The sequence below is a fragment of the Apus apus genome, chromosome 3, assembly GCF_020740795.1.
Source record: "Apus apus isolate bApuApu2 chromosome 3, bApuApu2.pri.cur, whole genome shotgun sequence".
Classification (NCBI taxonomy): domain Eukaryota; kingdom Metazoa; phylum Chordata; class Aves; order Apodiformes; family Apodidae; genus Apus; species Apus apus.
In genome coordinates, this window is record NC_067284.1 from 89323527 (window position 1) to 89339404 (window position 15878).

Here is a 15878-nt window from a genome sequence, read left to right on the forward strand (position 1 = left end):
TGCTGGTACTGGGCACAGTCTGACACAATTCATCCCTATCCTCATCCATATCTGCAGCACCTTAAGTAGAAATACAGTTGGTCTGGTGCCAGTCGAGACTGAAAATTGATTCAATCCATCTAAAATCAGACTCAGCCTTTGCTACTCAGGGTGATTTTTTACTTTCCAGCAAGTACAGAGAGGGTTTCTGATGCTGCCCCAAGAACATATTACTCAGATAATCTTTAAATGGGATGAAACCGGAACTCCTTTGTGGAACTGCCCCACACTTCTCAGTATGTCAGACAAGGAGCAAATAAAAAATTGTGATCAGGCACATCTCTGTGTAAAATGTAGGCTGGCTTTCATGATGCCATAAAGGCTTAAGTGGCCTTTAAAGTAAATTTTTGTGGGAAGTCTGTAAACTTAGGTTCAGGGAAGGGAAGCTGCCAGAAATGGGAATTTCTTCTTTTTTCCTGAATCTTTCTGCAAACACAGATAATTATGCTGTACTATATTAACCAACACATATACACTATTTCATATGCCATTAGCTTTCAAATGCCTTCCCAACAGTGTCTCAGCCTCCTGCTAATGTTTCCCCTCAAGCCACCAGAAGACCCTGCTTCCCTGGCTGGTACATTTCTCCTCAGAACAATGCCAAAAATTCTGACCCAGGTTGCAATTACCAGAAGAGGTGTTGTGAGCCATTCAGCCTGCAAGCAATTCTGAGGTGAAGAAAGAATTTTAAAAGTGACAAGCTAAAAATAAACTTTTAGTAAAACCAAGATCATTCTTCTGTACTTTTGTAGGCAGACTAGTATTAGCAAGTATTTTATTGAACTGAATGCTGTTCTGGAGAAGCAACACTACACACTTTGCAAAATGTTTGTAAAAATTATTAGCATTTTCAGCTGTTTCCATCTGGAGAGATCCAGATGGAGGCTTATAAAAAGCCCTCATATTCCAAAAGTGCTGAGTATGAGGGAAAGATGAGATCTAACTGTGAAGTCCAAATGAGCTGTACATAGTTTCAAGAAGCCCCAAGGCTCAGAGCCTGTTAAAACAGAAAAGTTCTTGGACATGTCTTGAAGCAGAGTTTGGGTGTCTAGAGACCCTTAAGAAAAAATGGAGTAATTTCAGCTCTGGGGTTAGGCAGCACCTGAGCTGTGGTTTATGGGATGAAAAATGTTACATTTGTGTACTTGAATTCTTACTCAATTCAACTCAATTCAAGATATTCAATCCTTCTTCACATCCAATAAGTCACATACAGCTTCATCTAAAAGCAAACGTAACATTTGTGGAGTTAATGGGATTTCTCACCAGGATATAAAAATCCAAGGGTTTTTGTCTGTTTTTATTCTTCACAGAAACTTTGTGTCATATTTACCAGTAGACAAAACTGTAAGATTCCAGCTCATCCTGCTGAGCTCAGATACAGCAAGTCACTCATTTGCTTAGCCTTGGTGAGGAAAACCGAGGATTAAAATCGTGAGGAGTGTTCAGTAGTTGATAAAATTTCTCCTTTGCAAAAGAATTTAATTAGAAGTATGTTATATTCAAATCAAAATTTTAATATTTCAAAATATATTTCAATGTATACAGTAAGAGCTGCTGCCAAAATGTTTTCGAAGAAGAAAAAAGCTTTTTAACTGAATAGAAAATTTTATGCAAAATTTTCCAGTTTTTTTTCCAAAAATGTGTTTTGGTATTTCAGATTTCAACAAAAGCTAGTACATTTATTGCATAAATGTACTTGTTTTTACTTTCACTTGCAGGAAGAGCAATTTTCTGACCGTTTCTATTTTGAAGCATCATTCAACTGATTTTAGTGGCTGTTGTACATTATTTCAGCAATACACTGACAAAAAGTTTAAACATGCTTTACTTTAAATAAAGTTAACCCCGTCTCCTTTGATTCCTCATACCTCATTGGGTTGAGATAATCATTGAAATGCTTGTTTTCATTCAACTGCATGGTCAACACAATTCCCAAGCCACTGTTCAAGAGAAAAAAAGTATTCAGCAACAGTAAAAGATGCATTGTTTTTCACTACTACCTTCCTTTCATGACCTTAGGTTTATATTTAACTGTCAGACATGGAGTGTGAAGGAAGGATTAAGAAACAGAGAAGGACTGAAGCATAATATCCAGGAACTAGATGGGGTGAATAACACAATGAATTCTAAATTGTTCCCAACTCCCTGACTGTATTTAGTTTTCTTTACACTAAACCAACTATAGAGGACTAAGTTCTGATATTCAGAAATGCTTTATTAGATTTCAGTTCTGTAAAAAACTTCTAAATGAAAAACATTTTTAGCATGCATGCCTGTGGTATAATTACTATAATTTATGTCTATAAGTATATGTTCTGTCAGAAACTTTGGTATCTGCATTTCTGAACATAGTACATGGTTTATCATTATAACAGTCTTTTTTATTGCCATGTTATCTACTTTTCCACTCAAGAAAATGTCACTTACAAATTTTATTGGTCCATTTTATGCAGAATATAATACTCAACATGTTTTGTCTTTGGAATATTTACAAACCATAACAACAAAGCCTCAAAAATAGGTAATTGACATTTTCTCCTTATTGCAAGTGAGAAAAATTAATTAAGCTACCATAAATACCATAAACCAGTCTTAGCCGGTCAATTATTTTTATATATATATACCAGGGCTTTAATGTGTTTTTACTGGATTGTACACAACTAGCATGTTTTTTAAGTATCTTTTGGGTTTTTTTGCTTTTATTAATACAAGCAAGTCTTCAGGCAATTACACCAGTCTGATTGCTGTGATATTTTGCTTTGCATGGGTTGTAAATGTCTGAAATAATTAATGTATAGAAAACACGGTCCAACAAGAAGTCTAAGGACTATGTCCAAGCTGTCTAGCCTTTCCTTCTCCCTTGGAGTCCAGGCAGAGCAGTTCTCTGATGAAAAAAACATTGTCACAACCCATTTCATCAAGTTCCAGATGCAGCAGCCAACCCATACGGCATTAGATGGAGAGAAGAAGCCAAACACACCAAGACTCACACAAAAACAGCTCCTGTCATTAAACACTAGTTCAGTCATTTGCTAAAAGAGGTTCCTTGTAGAACCACATCACATATGTCTCTTTGGAACCTTAAAAATAACACATGAGAATTATTTCAAAACTTAGGAGAATTTAGGGCTGAGGTGTTTGCGTAACTACTTTTAAAGTGGAAAGACATAAATAATACAATGTCAGAAAACAGAGTAGCTGCCAAACACAAGGCCAAATTCTAATGTCATGTTCATTGCCAAAAACCTAGGGTCACTTTAGCTACAATTAATTTTAGCTGTACACACTACTAATCAGAATATCCTTTTAAACAATGAGAAGTACCTTTCTTATTCATAAAGCTGTGAAGTACTCATCCCAGGAGTATGAGTAAAAGTAGAAAATGGCTGCATCTTTGATATTCTGGATCTTATCTGGAAATAAATAAATAAATAATGAAAAATTTTAAGAAGAGGGAGGTCAATAAACCTAAAATAAAATGATTGCCACTGGATTTTAGGGCTACAGTTCCCTTTATAGAAGTGTGCCCAGTTACCTCCCCCAACCTAAAAGCCTATAATGTCTAGCATATCTACAACCAGTCGGCACTGCTGCCCCTCACCAGGTGTGAGATAGAGGGATGCTGTCTGTCATGCTTGCATAGTGCTGTGTCTACCGTGTTCCTTTTCAGTGACTGGCCAGGGGGCTGTCCTATTGCCTTGCAGTGCCTCCTCTCCTCTGGGTGAAGGAGCGCCCTGAGCTGGGAAAGCGTCTGGAGCGTGGGTGCATGACCCAGCAGTCAGGAAGCCTGCGGCCAAGGCAGATATTAGGAGGTGCTTGAAAGAAGCAGAAATGACAGAGCCAAGCCTCTGAAGCAACAGAAAAATTCTTTCTTAGAGACCCAGAGGCACCGGGGGTTAGGTTGTGCAAGACAGCTGGGACAATCTGACAGCTTGCTGCCACCAAAAGTGTTTCATGCTGCTTCAAAAAGCTGGGGGAGTCGGACAAACACAAGAGTGCATGCAAAAGAAGGAGCAGACAACTGCAGTCAGAAGAGGGAAGTAAGCCTAGCCTTTGGGGCAGCCAGTAGCTCAAATTTCTCAGGAATATTCAGCCTGTGTGGAGCCTGCTGCAACCCAAAATGCCACAAACTATTGCTGGACTGAGACAAAAAAATTGTGAGGATAAAGCAGATTTGCTTAAAAGGTCCATTATATGATTATGTTCTCACTCAGAAGAAACTGAGTTCCCATATTTTAAATTCTGATTGTCCTAATTTAGCTAAATTCATATGTAGCCTGTAGAAATTTATAGACCTCAGGTTGATTATGGTGTGTCCACTGTAAAGAAAAGGTGCAAGTAGGCTCACCTCTACTCTTTGGACAACTCAAGGTCCTTTCACAGTTAGTTTAGAGAGATCCTCATTTGGATTGTTTGGGATGAAAGAAGCCAGGGAGCAGCTCCCCAAGGAAATTTGAGGGAGCAGTTGTCTTTGGCAGGGATGAGCTGAAGGCAGCAATAACCTATGGAGCCATTATATTTGCAGCTGCAAGAGAACATGTGTCTGCAGTCTCTGTACAAAGCATTTTATCATTTTCCATTAAGAAATGTATAATTAACCCTCTAAAGCATACATAAAATCTCAGAAAAGACATTTTACACAGCAAATTGAAAACTAATCTGTATAAAAATGCTGTTAATAACAATACTTTCAAGTTAAATCAAAAGGAAGATTCACCTTAGACTTTGCTTTGAAAAAGGATGAGTGGGGTAGGACGTGAGGCTGATACAGTTCTTCTGGAATAGATTTTTTAAAATTCTCTTTAATGGCATTGGAAATGAATGCAAAATAAACCTTTTACTAGAAATTGATAGTTCAAGAAAAAAATTATCAAGAGCTTTGTGTCTTAGGAAGGGGCTGTTTTATTATACCCAAGGTTCCCAGCCTGTCACCCCTAAGCACACATAGACTGAGAGGTCTGGAGAAGGAAATCCTTTAAGTGGGTTTAGGTAACATTAGTTGGGAAACAGCAGGCTATCACAAATCAGAAAAGACTCTTGATGGTATCTACAGAAACAAATGCAAAAAAGTCTGGGATGACAACTTAGTCAAAAGAAAATACAATTCATCAGTTTCTGAAAAGAAACTTTTTTTAAAAATTGGAGAAATCAGTCAAAAGTAGCTGTCTTCACACATTAAAAGAATTTAGAATCCATTCAAGATCTTCAGTGCTTTTCAGAGGTGCTTCTATGCGATCATTACATTACCCCCTAATGGCCAAATCCAGTTTCAGCCTTTTAACCAGCAGGCAAATCTGAGCTCCTCTCTCCAAGCCATATTACTACAATTTCTGTGATAAATATTATTTTAGAAGGCAGAAGCCCTTTCTCCCCATTGAGCTGAAAGTTAGGCTGCATCTCTCTTAGCATCATCATGCACCAGCATACCATCTAATTAAGTGTGTTGAGTCTTTGCCACATCACATTTAAAATTAATATAAAAGTAAAGCATTTTTTAGCAAAGTTCTTTGAAGATTGTTTGGAACTTTGAAATTCAAATGTGATTAGTTGATTCAAATTACGATTCAAATGTCAAATTATATCTAAAATACTTTTTGACATTTCCATGAGACCTCACAATTTTATACCTTTCCTGTCTGAGAAAAATAATTTAAGTTGAGCATGAAGTGAATGTAATGCAGATCAAATATCACCTCCTCTTTTCCTTCAAATTACCTGTTAAGATACTTCTCTAAGTGATTAGGATAGAACATGAAGGTATCCAGCAATCCTAAAATTGGGATTGAAGACACAAGAAGAGAGAGGAAAAATGTCCAAGAGTCTGGGTGACAGATGTGCCTATACCTCCACCCATTACACAAGAATGACCTACATCCTATAGTGGAGAAAGTCTATGGAAATGCCAGTTCTTCAGCCCTCCTGCATGGAACAAGCCCTCATCCTTTGCCCCCACAGCAGGTTGTCAAGTTACTGAGACATCAAGGTTGTCAAGTCTTCATTAACCTGTCATGGGCATTATAGCTGTGTTATGTGCAGTCACACACTTCTAAGAGCCCTTACATAACAGAACGCCTTTGCTGGAAACAAAAACAAACAAACAAACAAAAAACACAACAGATCTTGAGATGCCAACTTTTAATCTTAGTAAAGGCTTTTTGATTATTTCAGTGACTCCCATTTCTAGTCAAGTTTGTTCCCTTGTTCAGCTCCCTGAAGACACTGAGATGCATGCTTTCTGTTATCTAGATGGCTTTTGATATCACCACATAGGAAATAGTAAAGGTTACATATTAAGGAATAGATCAAAATGTTGCTAATTAGAAAATTATGAGGCATTGTGTCTTGACTCTTTTCATCCATGTAAGCACAGAGTTAGATTAAGTTCTGCTCTTCTGGGAATCAAAACGTGCAAACCCAGAATCATCAGGTTCAAACACACCTCATTGTGCAGAGTAATATCACATGGGCAGGTCTTGCACAGAAGTTTAGAAAATCTGACTGAGAAGTAGGCTGTGAGTGGCTCATCAACCCTGAATATGCATCACTCCTCATTATTCCTGTCAGGGAGACATGGGGCAGGGCCCAGCAGCCAGGACTTGTCCCACCACCCAAGCAAGGAACAGGCAGCTGTGGGCACCGGAGCAGCCACAGTTCAGGGGAACTGGGCACATCACTGGGGTTTGTGATGAGCTGAGGATGGGACAGGATGTAGGCCCATGGATGTATCCAGCTTGGCAGGGCCCATGGCCAGACACAGCTAGCTCTGAGGAGCTGGAGACCAACCCTGTGGCGACATCACTGGGGTGCTGGGCCATGGGCAGGTTGAGAGGACAAGGTCAGGGCTTTAACAGTTTCCCAGTTTTGCTAATTACATTATTGGTTGTTTGTTGCTCAGTTTTTAACCTTAGTTCAGTGTGAGAGTCCTAAAAATATATCTGTCTGGCAATATGGCAAATGAATCCTTTTTTCAAGGAAGTGAACTCTGTTTTCCAGAAGGAGTCAACATTTCCTTAGCTCTTCTGTTTTTCCAAAACAGTGGTTGTGACAAGAGGTTGAGCCAGCATGTTCTGCACAGATGTAGAAAGGACATCTGCACCACTAAGGAGGGTGTGGAAATCATACCCATGTAGCACAAATCTATTTATTGAGGAAAAAAATGCAGCTTTAATAGTTTAGCAATAGGGTCATCAAAAGATTTCTTCCCTTGACCCTTCTATTCAAAAGTCATGGTTCTTTCCTCTTGCCACTTATCTAATTGTTCCCAGCGAGGCTAATGGGAACAAAGCACCCCAGAATATATAGCTGTTCATCACTTAAGAGTTTGTGACAGTATGGGCTTGAGAAGTCCCACCCTGCACCCAAGTGAGGAGTTTGCCAAAATGTCAGAAGTCTTTCTGACCTCTCTTCACAAATGTCAATGCCATAGCAGCAGTGGTGGATCTAAATCCAGGCTATCATGCTCACTACATAAAATAGACCTTTGGGGGTTCAGACCCATACCATGCCTCTATGTCAAGCCCACTGTGTGCCAGAAGAGGTCTTGTGTTGGTCCCTCTCCTCATAATTGAGTACCACAGTGGCCTCATTCACAGGCCATGAAACAGCCACAGGGACGTGATCAGGGTGGTGCTATGATGCCTGTGCCCTGTCTCCCTCCTGGAAGGATGCAAAACATTCACTCAAGGTATGCACACATTTATTCAGTTGTATCAAGCATAGCACGTGCCTGGGCCCAGCATACATTGAAGAATTAACACCTGAATGCTTGGAGGCACCAGGTAGATCTCTGAGGAGTTTTTCTCTTTTCTCATGGGAAAGAAACATGGAACTGTCTACTTTCACGGAATCATAATGGGAGCATGACTTGCTGTCATGCTGCTCATGTGTTTATTTTCAGGCCTTGCAGTACACATCATATTTCATCTTTGCTGCCAGTTTCGTTCCTCCTAGGCATTCTTCAAATTTTCGGTCCATTTCTTCATTCTGAGCTTTAGAGAAGAGACCTCTCCAGTTCCCAACAACCCCTGTGTACAACAAGAAGTACAAGAACTGAAGGCAGCAGCTCCTGAGAGAATAATACCTAGGGAGCAATAGGGCACAATTTTTGTTCACATGAGGTGGGAAGGATCTGGTTTGTGTCCCTGAGAGGTCTGATTGCCTAGGAGAGACAAGGTAACAAAGATAAGAAGCAAAGGCTGCAGTCAGGACACAGCAAGCATTGCTGGTGGGCTGCTTGCACGTCTTCCATCCCTAGAGGGGGTTTCCAAGGTGGTTTCATGAATATTTTACACAAAAGAGAGAGGAACCTGGTTTTGTCACATGGGAAAGCTCATTTGTGAATGTCTCCTTCTGAAGGGGGGAGTTATTTGGGGTAGTGAGGAAGGTGGTGGAGAGGAAAGTGATTAAATCCTACTTCCTCCAAAGAGTGGTGAAGGAAAGGAATTAAAGCAAACCTATGCCCATTCAGAAACCAAAGACTCCTGATGTAATGGGGAGCAGCTGGGCTGTCAGAGCTCTGGCCCTGGCCCCAAGTCTATGAGGGACCAAATCTGGGGCCACGACAGACACATCCATTAAGAGGAAACATATAGAAATTATTCCTTAGTTCTCACTGAGTACGTAACAAGAATATGCCTGTAAGGCCAGCAGAGCAGTGAGCAACACGTTCCCTTGAGGTTCAAGAGACTCTTGTCCCATTAGCACACCTCCTTCCAAAGGGGACTTTTATGCAGTGATATGTGCAGCCTGGATCCATGATCCAGGATCAGCCTCATTAACTCACGGCAGAGAACAGACACCACAACCCATCACAAACAGAAGTAAAGAGTAACCAACCATTCAGCCCAAGCAGATTTGGTATATAATTGTTGGCAAAACCTACACCAGTGCTGCTCCCCACCTTCACACCTCACTTGTCTAACTAACTAAAGCTGCATCAGAGGAATAGAGCAACATGGAAGCAATGGCTGAGGACCTTAAGCCTGGCACTCTGGCATGTTTCTCACAAACAGCCCCCAAATCCTGTCAACAGCAGAAGCTTGTTGTACAGGATGCCCCAGGAGAGAATTCATTCGCACTTGTCCTTCCTACACAACCCAATGAGTTCATGGCTATGTGAGGAAGCCTACTCAGAACTCCTTCTGGAGTTCTGCTTCAGAAGGTAGATTCTCCATTTGCAGAGACCTACCCGTCCGGAAGAGGATGTCCCCAAACTTTCCATGGGTTTCCTTGGATTTCTCTTTCATAGCTTGGAAACTCGTCTTCTTGGCAATTCTGGAAAAATCTTCCTCACACAGGGAGAATCCAAAGAAGGCAGCAATCTTTTTCATTCCTAGTACCTGGTCCTGGTAAAAAGAACATAGCACAGAAGTAAAACCAAAAGACTTAACACCATGGTGGCCTCAGCTTCAAGGCCTTTTTTTCTCTCCCAAAAGAAACTTGCCTGTGCCAAATATGATTCCTTCCATGAATAGGCAAGGCTATCCCCCCCTGTGGGCCTCCCCCAGACATAAAAGAGTAGGTCAGAGAGGCACACCCTTCTAAAAGGGTAGACAGGCTTGACCCAAGGGTCTCTTCTTCCCCACATCCATACATATCAGGAGAGGTGCACAGTGCACTCATCAAGGAAGAGCTGGATGAGATGCCCCACCTCTTTGAGTTCCTCATAGCTTATCATCATGATGTTCTCATGGTCAATGTAATTGTTCCATTCCACTAAGTGGTCAATGTAGGATCCCCAGGTTACTGTCAATAAAGAAAACACATAGCTGTGTAGAGTATTTCCCAAAACAGGCCCATATTAATTCAGAGGAGACATCCCAGACAGCTCTCTGAGATGGCAGCCAGATGGTGAAGTGGTCACCAGCTCAATGTGTCTGTTCTTTTGGCTGAGGTCAGAGCAGGATCCCCCAGCTATGGCCACTAGGTAGCACCAAACTACGAGCTCTATTTTGGGAACTCAAAAGTCAGGTTAAAACTCTCTAGTTATCTCTCTGAGTTAGAGACAAAAGAAACTCTGATTCTCTAGTACTCCCTGTTTCTGCCATAACATGGGCCTATTTGACTGTCCTGAGAGTGCCTTGGTAAGGTATGTTGGAGTAGGATTCCCATGCACAGGGTCCTGTGTATGCCCCTCATGTAAGAAGGAATGCCAGAGGATGCAGGGCAAAGTACATTTCCCACTCATGAAGGCTGCAAAGTACTCATCCCAAGAGGTGAAGGACACCAGCAGTGGCATGTTGTTGTAGAAATGGTAATAGGAGACAGCTGTGTCTTTTGGGTTCCGAATCAGCACAAGTATCTAGAGGAAGAAAACACATATTTTGTTCTCATTAGGTAACTGACAAAAATGCTGTCTTCTCAACACATGACATAGAATCATAGAATCACCGGAAAAGACCTTTAAGATCATCAAGTCCAACTGTTAACCTTGCACTGCCAAGTCCACCAATAAACCACATCCTTAAGTACCATCTACACACCTTTTAAATACCTTCAGGGATGGTGACGTAACCACTTCCCTGGGCAACCTGTTCCAATGCTCAATAACACTTTGGGTGAAGAAATATTTCCTAATATCCATTCTAAACCTCCCTTGGTGCAACTTGAGGCCATTCCCTCTCATCCAAACACTTGTTACCTGGGAAAAGAGAACATCACCAAGTCACTTCAGCCTCCTTTCCAGTAGCTGTAGATAGCAATAAGGTCTCCCCTCCGCCTCCTTTTCTCCAGGCTAAACAACCCTAGGTCCCTGAGACACTCCTCATGAGACTTGTGCTCTACACCCTTCACCAGCTTCTTTGCCCTTCTCTGGAAACACTCCAGCACCTCAATATCCTTCTTGTGCTGAGAAGCCCAAAACTGAGCACAGTATTTGAGGTGCAGTCTCAGCAGCGCCGGGGGGACAATCACCCCCCTAATCCTGCTGCTGGTCACACCATTTCTGATAAAAGCCAGGATGCTATTGGCCTTCTTGGCCACTGCTGACTCATATTCAGCTGTTGACCAACACCCCCAGGTCCTTTTCCACTGGGCAGCTTTACAGCCACTCTTCCTGAAGCCGGTAGTGTTCCATGGGATTGTTGTGATCCAAGTGCAGGATCCAACACTTGGCCTTGTTGAACCTTATACAGTTGTCCTCAGCCCATTGATCCATTCTGTCCAGATCCCTCTGTAGAGCCTTCCTACCCTCAAGCAGATCAACACTCTTGCCTAACTTAGTTTCATCTGTAAACTTACTTGTTCACTAACACCCACCAGACAATACAATACTGGTCTAATTCCTTTTCTTGAGCAAGAAATCAGAACTTTGGCAGGCCACTTGCTGATAACATGAGCTTGAAGCTGAAAACAAGAAGCTTTTCGGTGATGTCCTTGGGACATAGTTCTGAGGTAGTTTCAATCCAGAGAAATGAGCTCACAGGCTACTGAACAGAAGAGTCACAAGCAGACTGTGGGCATACACTTGCATGTCTGGGAAACAATTCCCACTGAAGACTATCTTAGCCCCAGGTAGCCTGTGGTAGGTTTTCCACAGGTACTCATGTTGGGGAGGCAAGATAGAGTAAATGGATTAACTGCTTGCCTTGTCCAGTTTTATAACACAAGACTGGAAGTCTCTTTCTGAAGGAGATTTGAAGGGGCAGTAACACTCAGCAACAAACCCACTGATAGTAACCACTTGAGTCAGCAGAGCTGCTGCTGGGAGAGGATGTTTGTACACAGCCTCAGCACACAGTACTCTGCCTCTTCAGCCTTGGAAATGTATATATGTATTTACCAGTCCAGGTGAAAGTGTCAAAATCACAACTCACAGAGTCAGAGGAAAGTTAATTCTGGGTGGGAAACCTTTTCCAGTTTGATGCAAAGAGAAGACTCACCTTAGCCTTGCTTTGGAGAATGGATGGGGGCAGGAGATGAGGTGGCAGATGGGTTAATATAATCCTCCGGGAAGGCAGTTTCTTCAACCTCTTTAAAGCAAGTGGAAAGAAATGTGATGTGACAGAAGTAGCTTATTCAGTGACATGTGTCTTTTCAGAAATTGTGAGTAATAAGAAAGCTTGAGATCAGAGAAGAAGGTTCCCTTGGAAAACCCACAGGGAGGCACTGGTGGTGTAGGCTTCTGCCAACTTCTGCCACAGGGCACCACTGCACATGAGACATGCCTGAGCACAGGACACCCAGGAGAAATGTCTTACTAATCAGACCCACTGGGTCCAGGGCTGGCCCTGTGGCTTCTCACGCTGTCTGTGCTCTGCGGCCCTTACGTTGGGACACTGAGGGCGGTAGCACATGCTATGTGTGCCACCAATAGCTGTTGTTAAGGCCTTAGGCTCTCCATTACCTCTGAGATCAGCTATTGGTTTTCACCTATTACTACCTGTGAGAGTAGTACCAATTATTTCAGTCTCTGCCAACCTCATATATCCCAGGATCTCCAAATTCAAGACGTGGAAATATCTCTAGCTTCTTCTCAGCATTTATTCTTTCTTTCATTTCTTCTTCTGTATATTTGGCATCTGTTGATTCCAACTCCCTCACCACTTGGCCAAGCCAGTTTGTTCCTGAAAGGATAAAGACATCAGTAGCACACCCATTCAACTCCACTTTTTCATGTCAACCTGGCTGACAGGATATCCTAGCAAATTGGTTCCAGTTTGTGAACCAGTCTGTCTCTGTATTGTACTTTATCCTGTCATCAGGTGGGTGTGGTGGTTTTGGCTGCAATAGAGTTAATTTTTTGTGTATGTTTTGTGCTTGTGATGAAAACAGAGTTGATAACACAGGGCTGTTTTAGTTACTGTTGAGCAGTGCTTACACAGAGCTGAGGCCTCTTCTGCTTCTCACACTGTCCCGCCAGTGAGTGGACTGAGGATACACAAGAAACTGTGAGGGGACACAGCTGGGACAGCTGACCCCAACTGACCACAGGGTTATTCCATAACATATGAGGTAATGCTCAGCATATAAAGCTGGGGGAAGAAGGAAGAGGGATGTTGGTAGTTATGCTGTTTGTCTTCCTAAGTAATCATTATGTGTGATGGTGCCTGGATGAACACCTGCCTGATGACGGGAAGCAGTGAATGAATGTGTTGTTTTGCTTTGTTTGCACACACAGCTTTTGCTCTACCTATTCAATTTTCTTTATCGCAGCTCAAGAGTTTTCTCACTTCTACCATTCTGTTTCTCTCCCTCAACCTACCAGAGATGGGGAATGAGTGTGCAGCTGCAAGAGGCTTAGCTGCTTGGCTGAGGTTAAACCACAGCAGAGGGCAATAATCAACAAAGGTATGCCAAAAGCCAACAGTGAGAGAGCTGTCAGCTAGATGTTGTGGAGGGCTACCCTGCTCGCTTCAGAAGCACATCCCATCCCTCAGTGGAAACACAAGCAGACCTCTAGTGTTCTTTCCAGCTCTAGAAGCTTTTGGTCACATCAGACTACTCCCTCTGGAATTGCTCGAGGGCATTGAACAGGGCCAACTGAATCATCACTTGGCTGCTTCTGCTCTCTTTCCACATTGCTGTCTTTGGGAGCACCGTTCCCTTCTCCTGACCAGCTTCAGTTTATGGTTTACTCATGATCAACACAGTTTGGTCTTGTTCCCAGCCCCCAGCTAGGCTTCCATAACTGGCAGTAGAAGGAGTCAAAAACCAAACCACCAGACCAACATGCACCTGTCACTATCTCTGGACCAGGCTTAGCTTGGTCTTGGCCTCTGGAACCTGGCAAAACTGGTGTTTGAGGCAGTGGACTTGGAGAACCAAGTCTCAGTTTTCAACTAACACCTTCCAGGATGTGTAGTTGGACCCTCACACCTTTAAACCATTTCTGCCAGCGCACAGGTCTACAGGCTGCACAGAAAGAGGGTGTGACAAGGATCAACAATTCCTCTTTTTCTGCAAACGACGTATCAAGATAGTTCTCTTTAAGTGAATAGGGAAAAAATGAAGGAATCAAAAATGCCCACAGTGAAAGAGAGGAAATAAGCTAAGAGTCCTGGTGGCGTTCCTGTCTTTCCCTCCATTAGATACATGGGAATCACCTGCATTCTGCAATGCAGTAAGCCTATAGCAATAGCAGTTCTTCTGCCCTCATTAGCAGGATATATTTCCTGTATTGCCCTTGCAGTGAATAGGGTAACAACATATTTCCTATATTAGCAAGAGTGGCCAGAATATCAAGAGATGTGATTATTCTGCTTTTCCCAACACTGGTGAGTTCATCACTTCAATACTGTGTGTAGTTCCTGCACTGAAGCACAAGCACTTTTGAGAATCTAGAGGGATTCCTGCTGAACTTCCATGAATCACTGGGATCCGGAGCAAAACAAATGCATAGAAAGGCTTGGTTTGCTCAGGCTGGAGGAAAAAAAAAGGTATGAATAAATCTCACTGCAGTCTTCCACTACTGGAGGTTGTGATGAAGACAGAGCAAACTCTTCTGAAAAATCAGCCAGGAAATGACAAAAGGGGCATATTGCAAATCACAACAAGGGGATGTCTGACTGCATAGAACTAAAACAAACAAACAAACCCAAAATCAACCCCCCCAAAAAACACCATTGTGGGAAAATACTGCAATAGGTTTCCAGTGGCTGGTGAACCTCCACCCTCAAAGTTTTGAAAATCTGCTGAACAAAGCCTTAAGCAACCAAACCTTACTTTGAAGTAACAAACTTTTTTTGAGCAGGAGGTTTTGACCTCCAGAGATGCCTTACAATTTAAATTCATAATCCAAGGAAGTCTGTTGTCACCACAAGCTTTTCTCAGATATTATTGCTGGGTTAAATGATGGCACAAACTTCTGGACTGCAGCATTGTGTACTCAAGAAAACAACACTCACCTGTTTTAGGATAGCCTGCTAGAATCACATCATCACTCCTGGCTTCAAAGGATTTCATAGCTTCAAACGTTTCTGGGCTGCTAAGTAGAGCAGGGTATAAAATACCTCTGTAGGAAAATAGCATGTTTTCTGGGGGAATCTTTTCACTCTGTGAAAAAGAATTTTCCAGTATTTCAATGAATCTTTCCCTATTTCTGCTCATGTTTGTACCCCTGTGGAACTCTTCAAACCAACAGATACAGGCTGTCTTTCCAAAGTGCAGAAAAAGTGGATGCAACATAATAGCTAATCCAATAGGGTGTTCCCACAGGAATGTAGGTACAAGTCACTGATTAACTCTGTATTCTGTTAACTCGTTTTGAAATGGCAGGAGTGGAGACTGAAAATAGTGACATAGAGTCTATGCTGCAACTGATACTAAGAACAAGAATCTATTGGGGCAACATCTAATACAATTCCAAAACATTAAATGAAACCAAAGAAAGACCTATAAAGGCTATTTTTAACTGATAAGTAATGCAGTGCAGTTTGCAAACTGGACAACCAGCATGTAAGGGACATGTGGATAATGCAGTGGACATGTAATGGACATGTGTCCCAGCAGTGTCTGCCCAGCAGTCAAGTGTCTCAAGGTAAAGCAGATAACCCTGTAAGGAGGCTGTACAGCTGTGGCACTGCTCACGTGGTCCCCAGGGAAAACTCTGAGCTATTCAATTAATCTACATGAAAATCTGCCATAGATGGAAATGCTGTTAGCAGGAGCATTTGCTGTACAACAGGAGGATTCACCTCAGCCTTGTTTTGGAAAATGAATTGGGGAACAGACATGAGGTGGGGGAATTACTGATAGAGCTTGTGTTTCCCTTTACAGAGATTCAGACTCAGTAAAAATTACCTACATAATCTCTCATGGGAAAATTCTGCAGGGCTAACAATTTTTGAATATAATTATTTCCCTTGCTTAACTAGAGTAAATGTGTTACTCAGATTTAC

The 15878-nt window shown here is 42.1% G+C and overlaps 1 protein-coding gene across 2 annotated transcripts; it reads right to left on the bottom strand.

Moving 5' to 3' along the window:
* Positions 1–1854: 1854 nt before the first annotated feature.
* On the bottom strand, positions 1855–15162 carry LOC127382481 (sulfotransferase 6B1-like). Of its 2 annotated transcripts, XM_051614174.1 has the most exons (8): positions 14886–15162; positions 12460–12605; positions 11922–12011; positions 10216–10342; positions 9692–9786; positions 9230–9386; positions 3367–3455; positions 1855–1982 (listed from the first exon to the last, which is right to left on the bottom strand). In XM_051614174.1, exons 1-7 carry the CDS (start codon positions 15085–15087, stop codon positions 3376–3378), a joined length of 897 nt encoding a protein of 298 aa, XP_051470134.1. In that variant the 5' UTR covers positions 15088–15162; the 3' UTR covers positions 1855–1982; positions 3367–3375. The 2 variants fall into 2 exon arrangements, with proteins under 2 accessions (XP_051470134.1, XP_051470133.1); XM_051614173.1 differs by lacking the exons at positions 1855–1982; positions 3367–3455 and adding an exon at positions 7722–8066 and having other exon boundaries at positions 14886–15155.
* Positions 15163–15878: the final 716 nt, after the last annotated feature.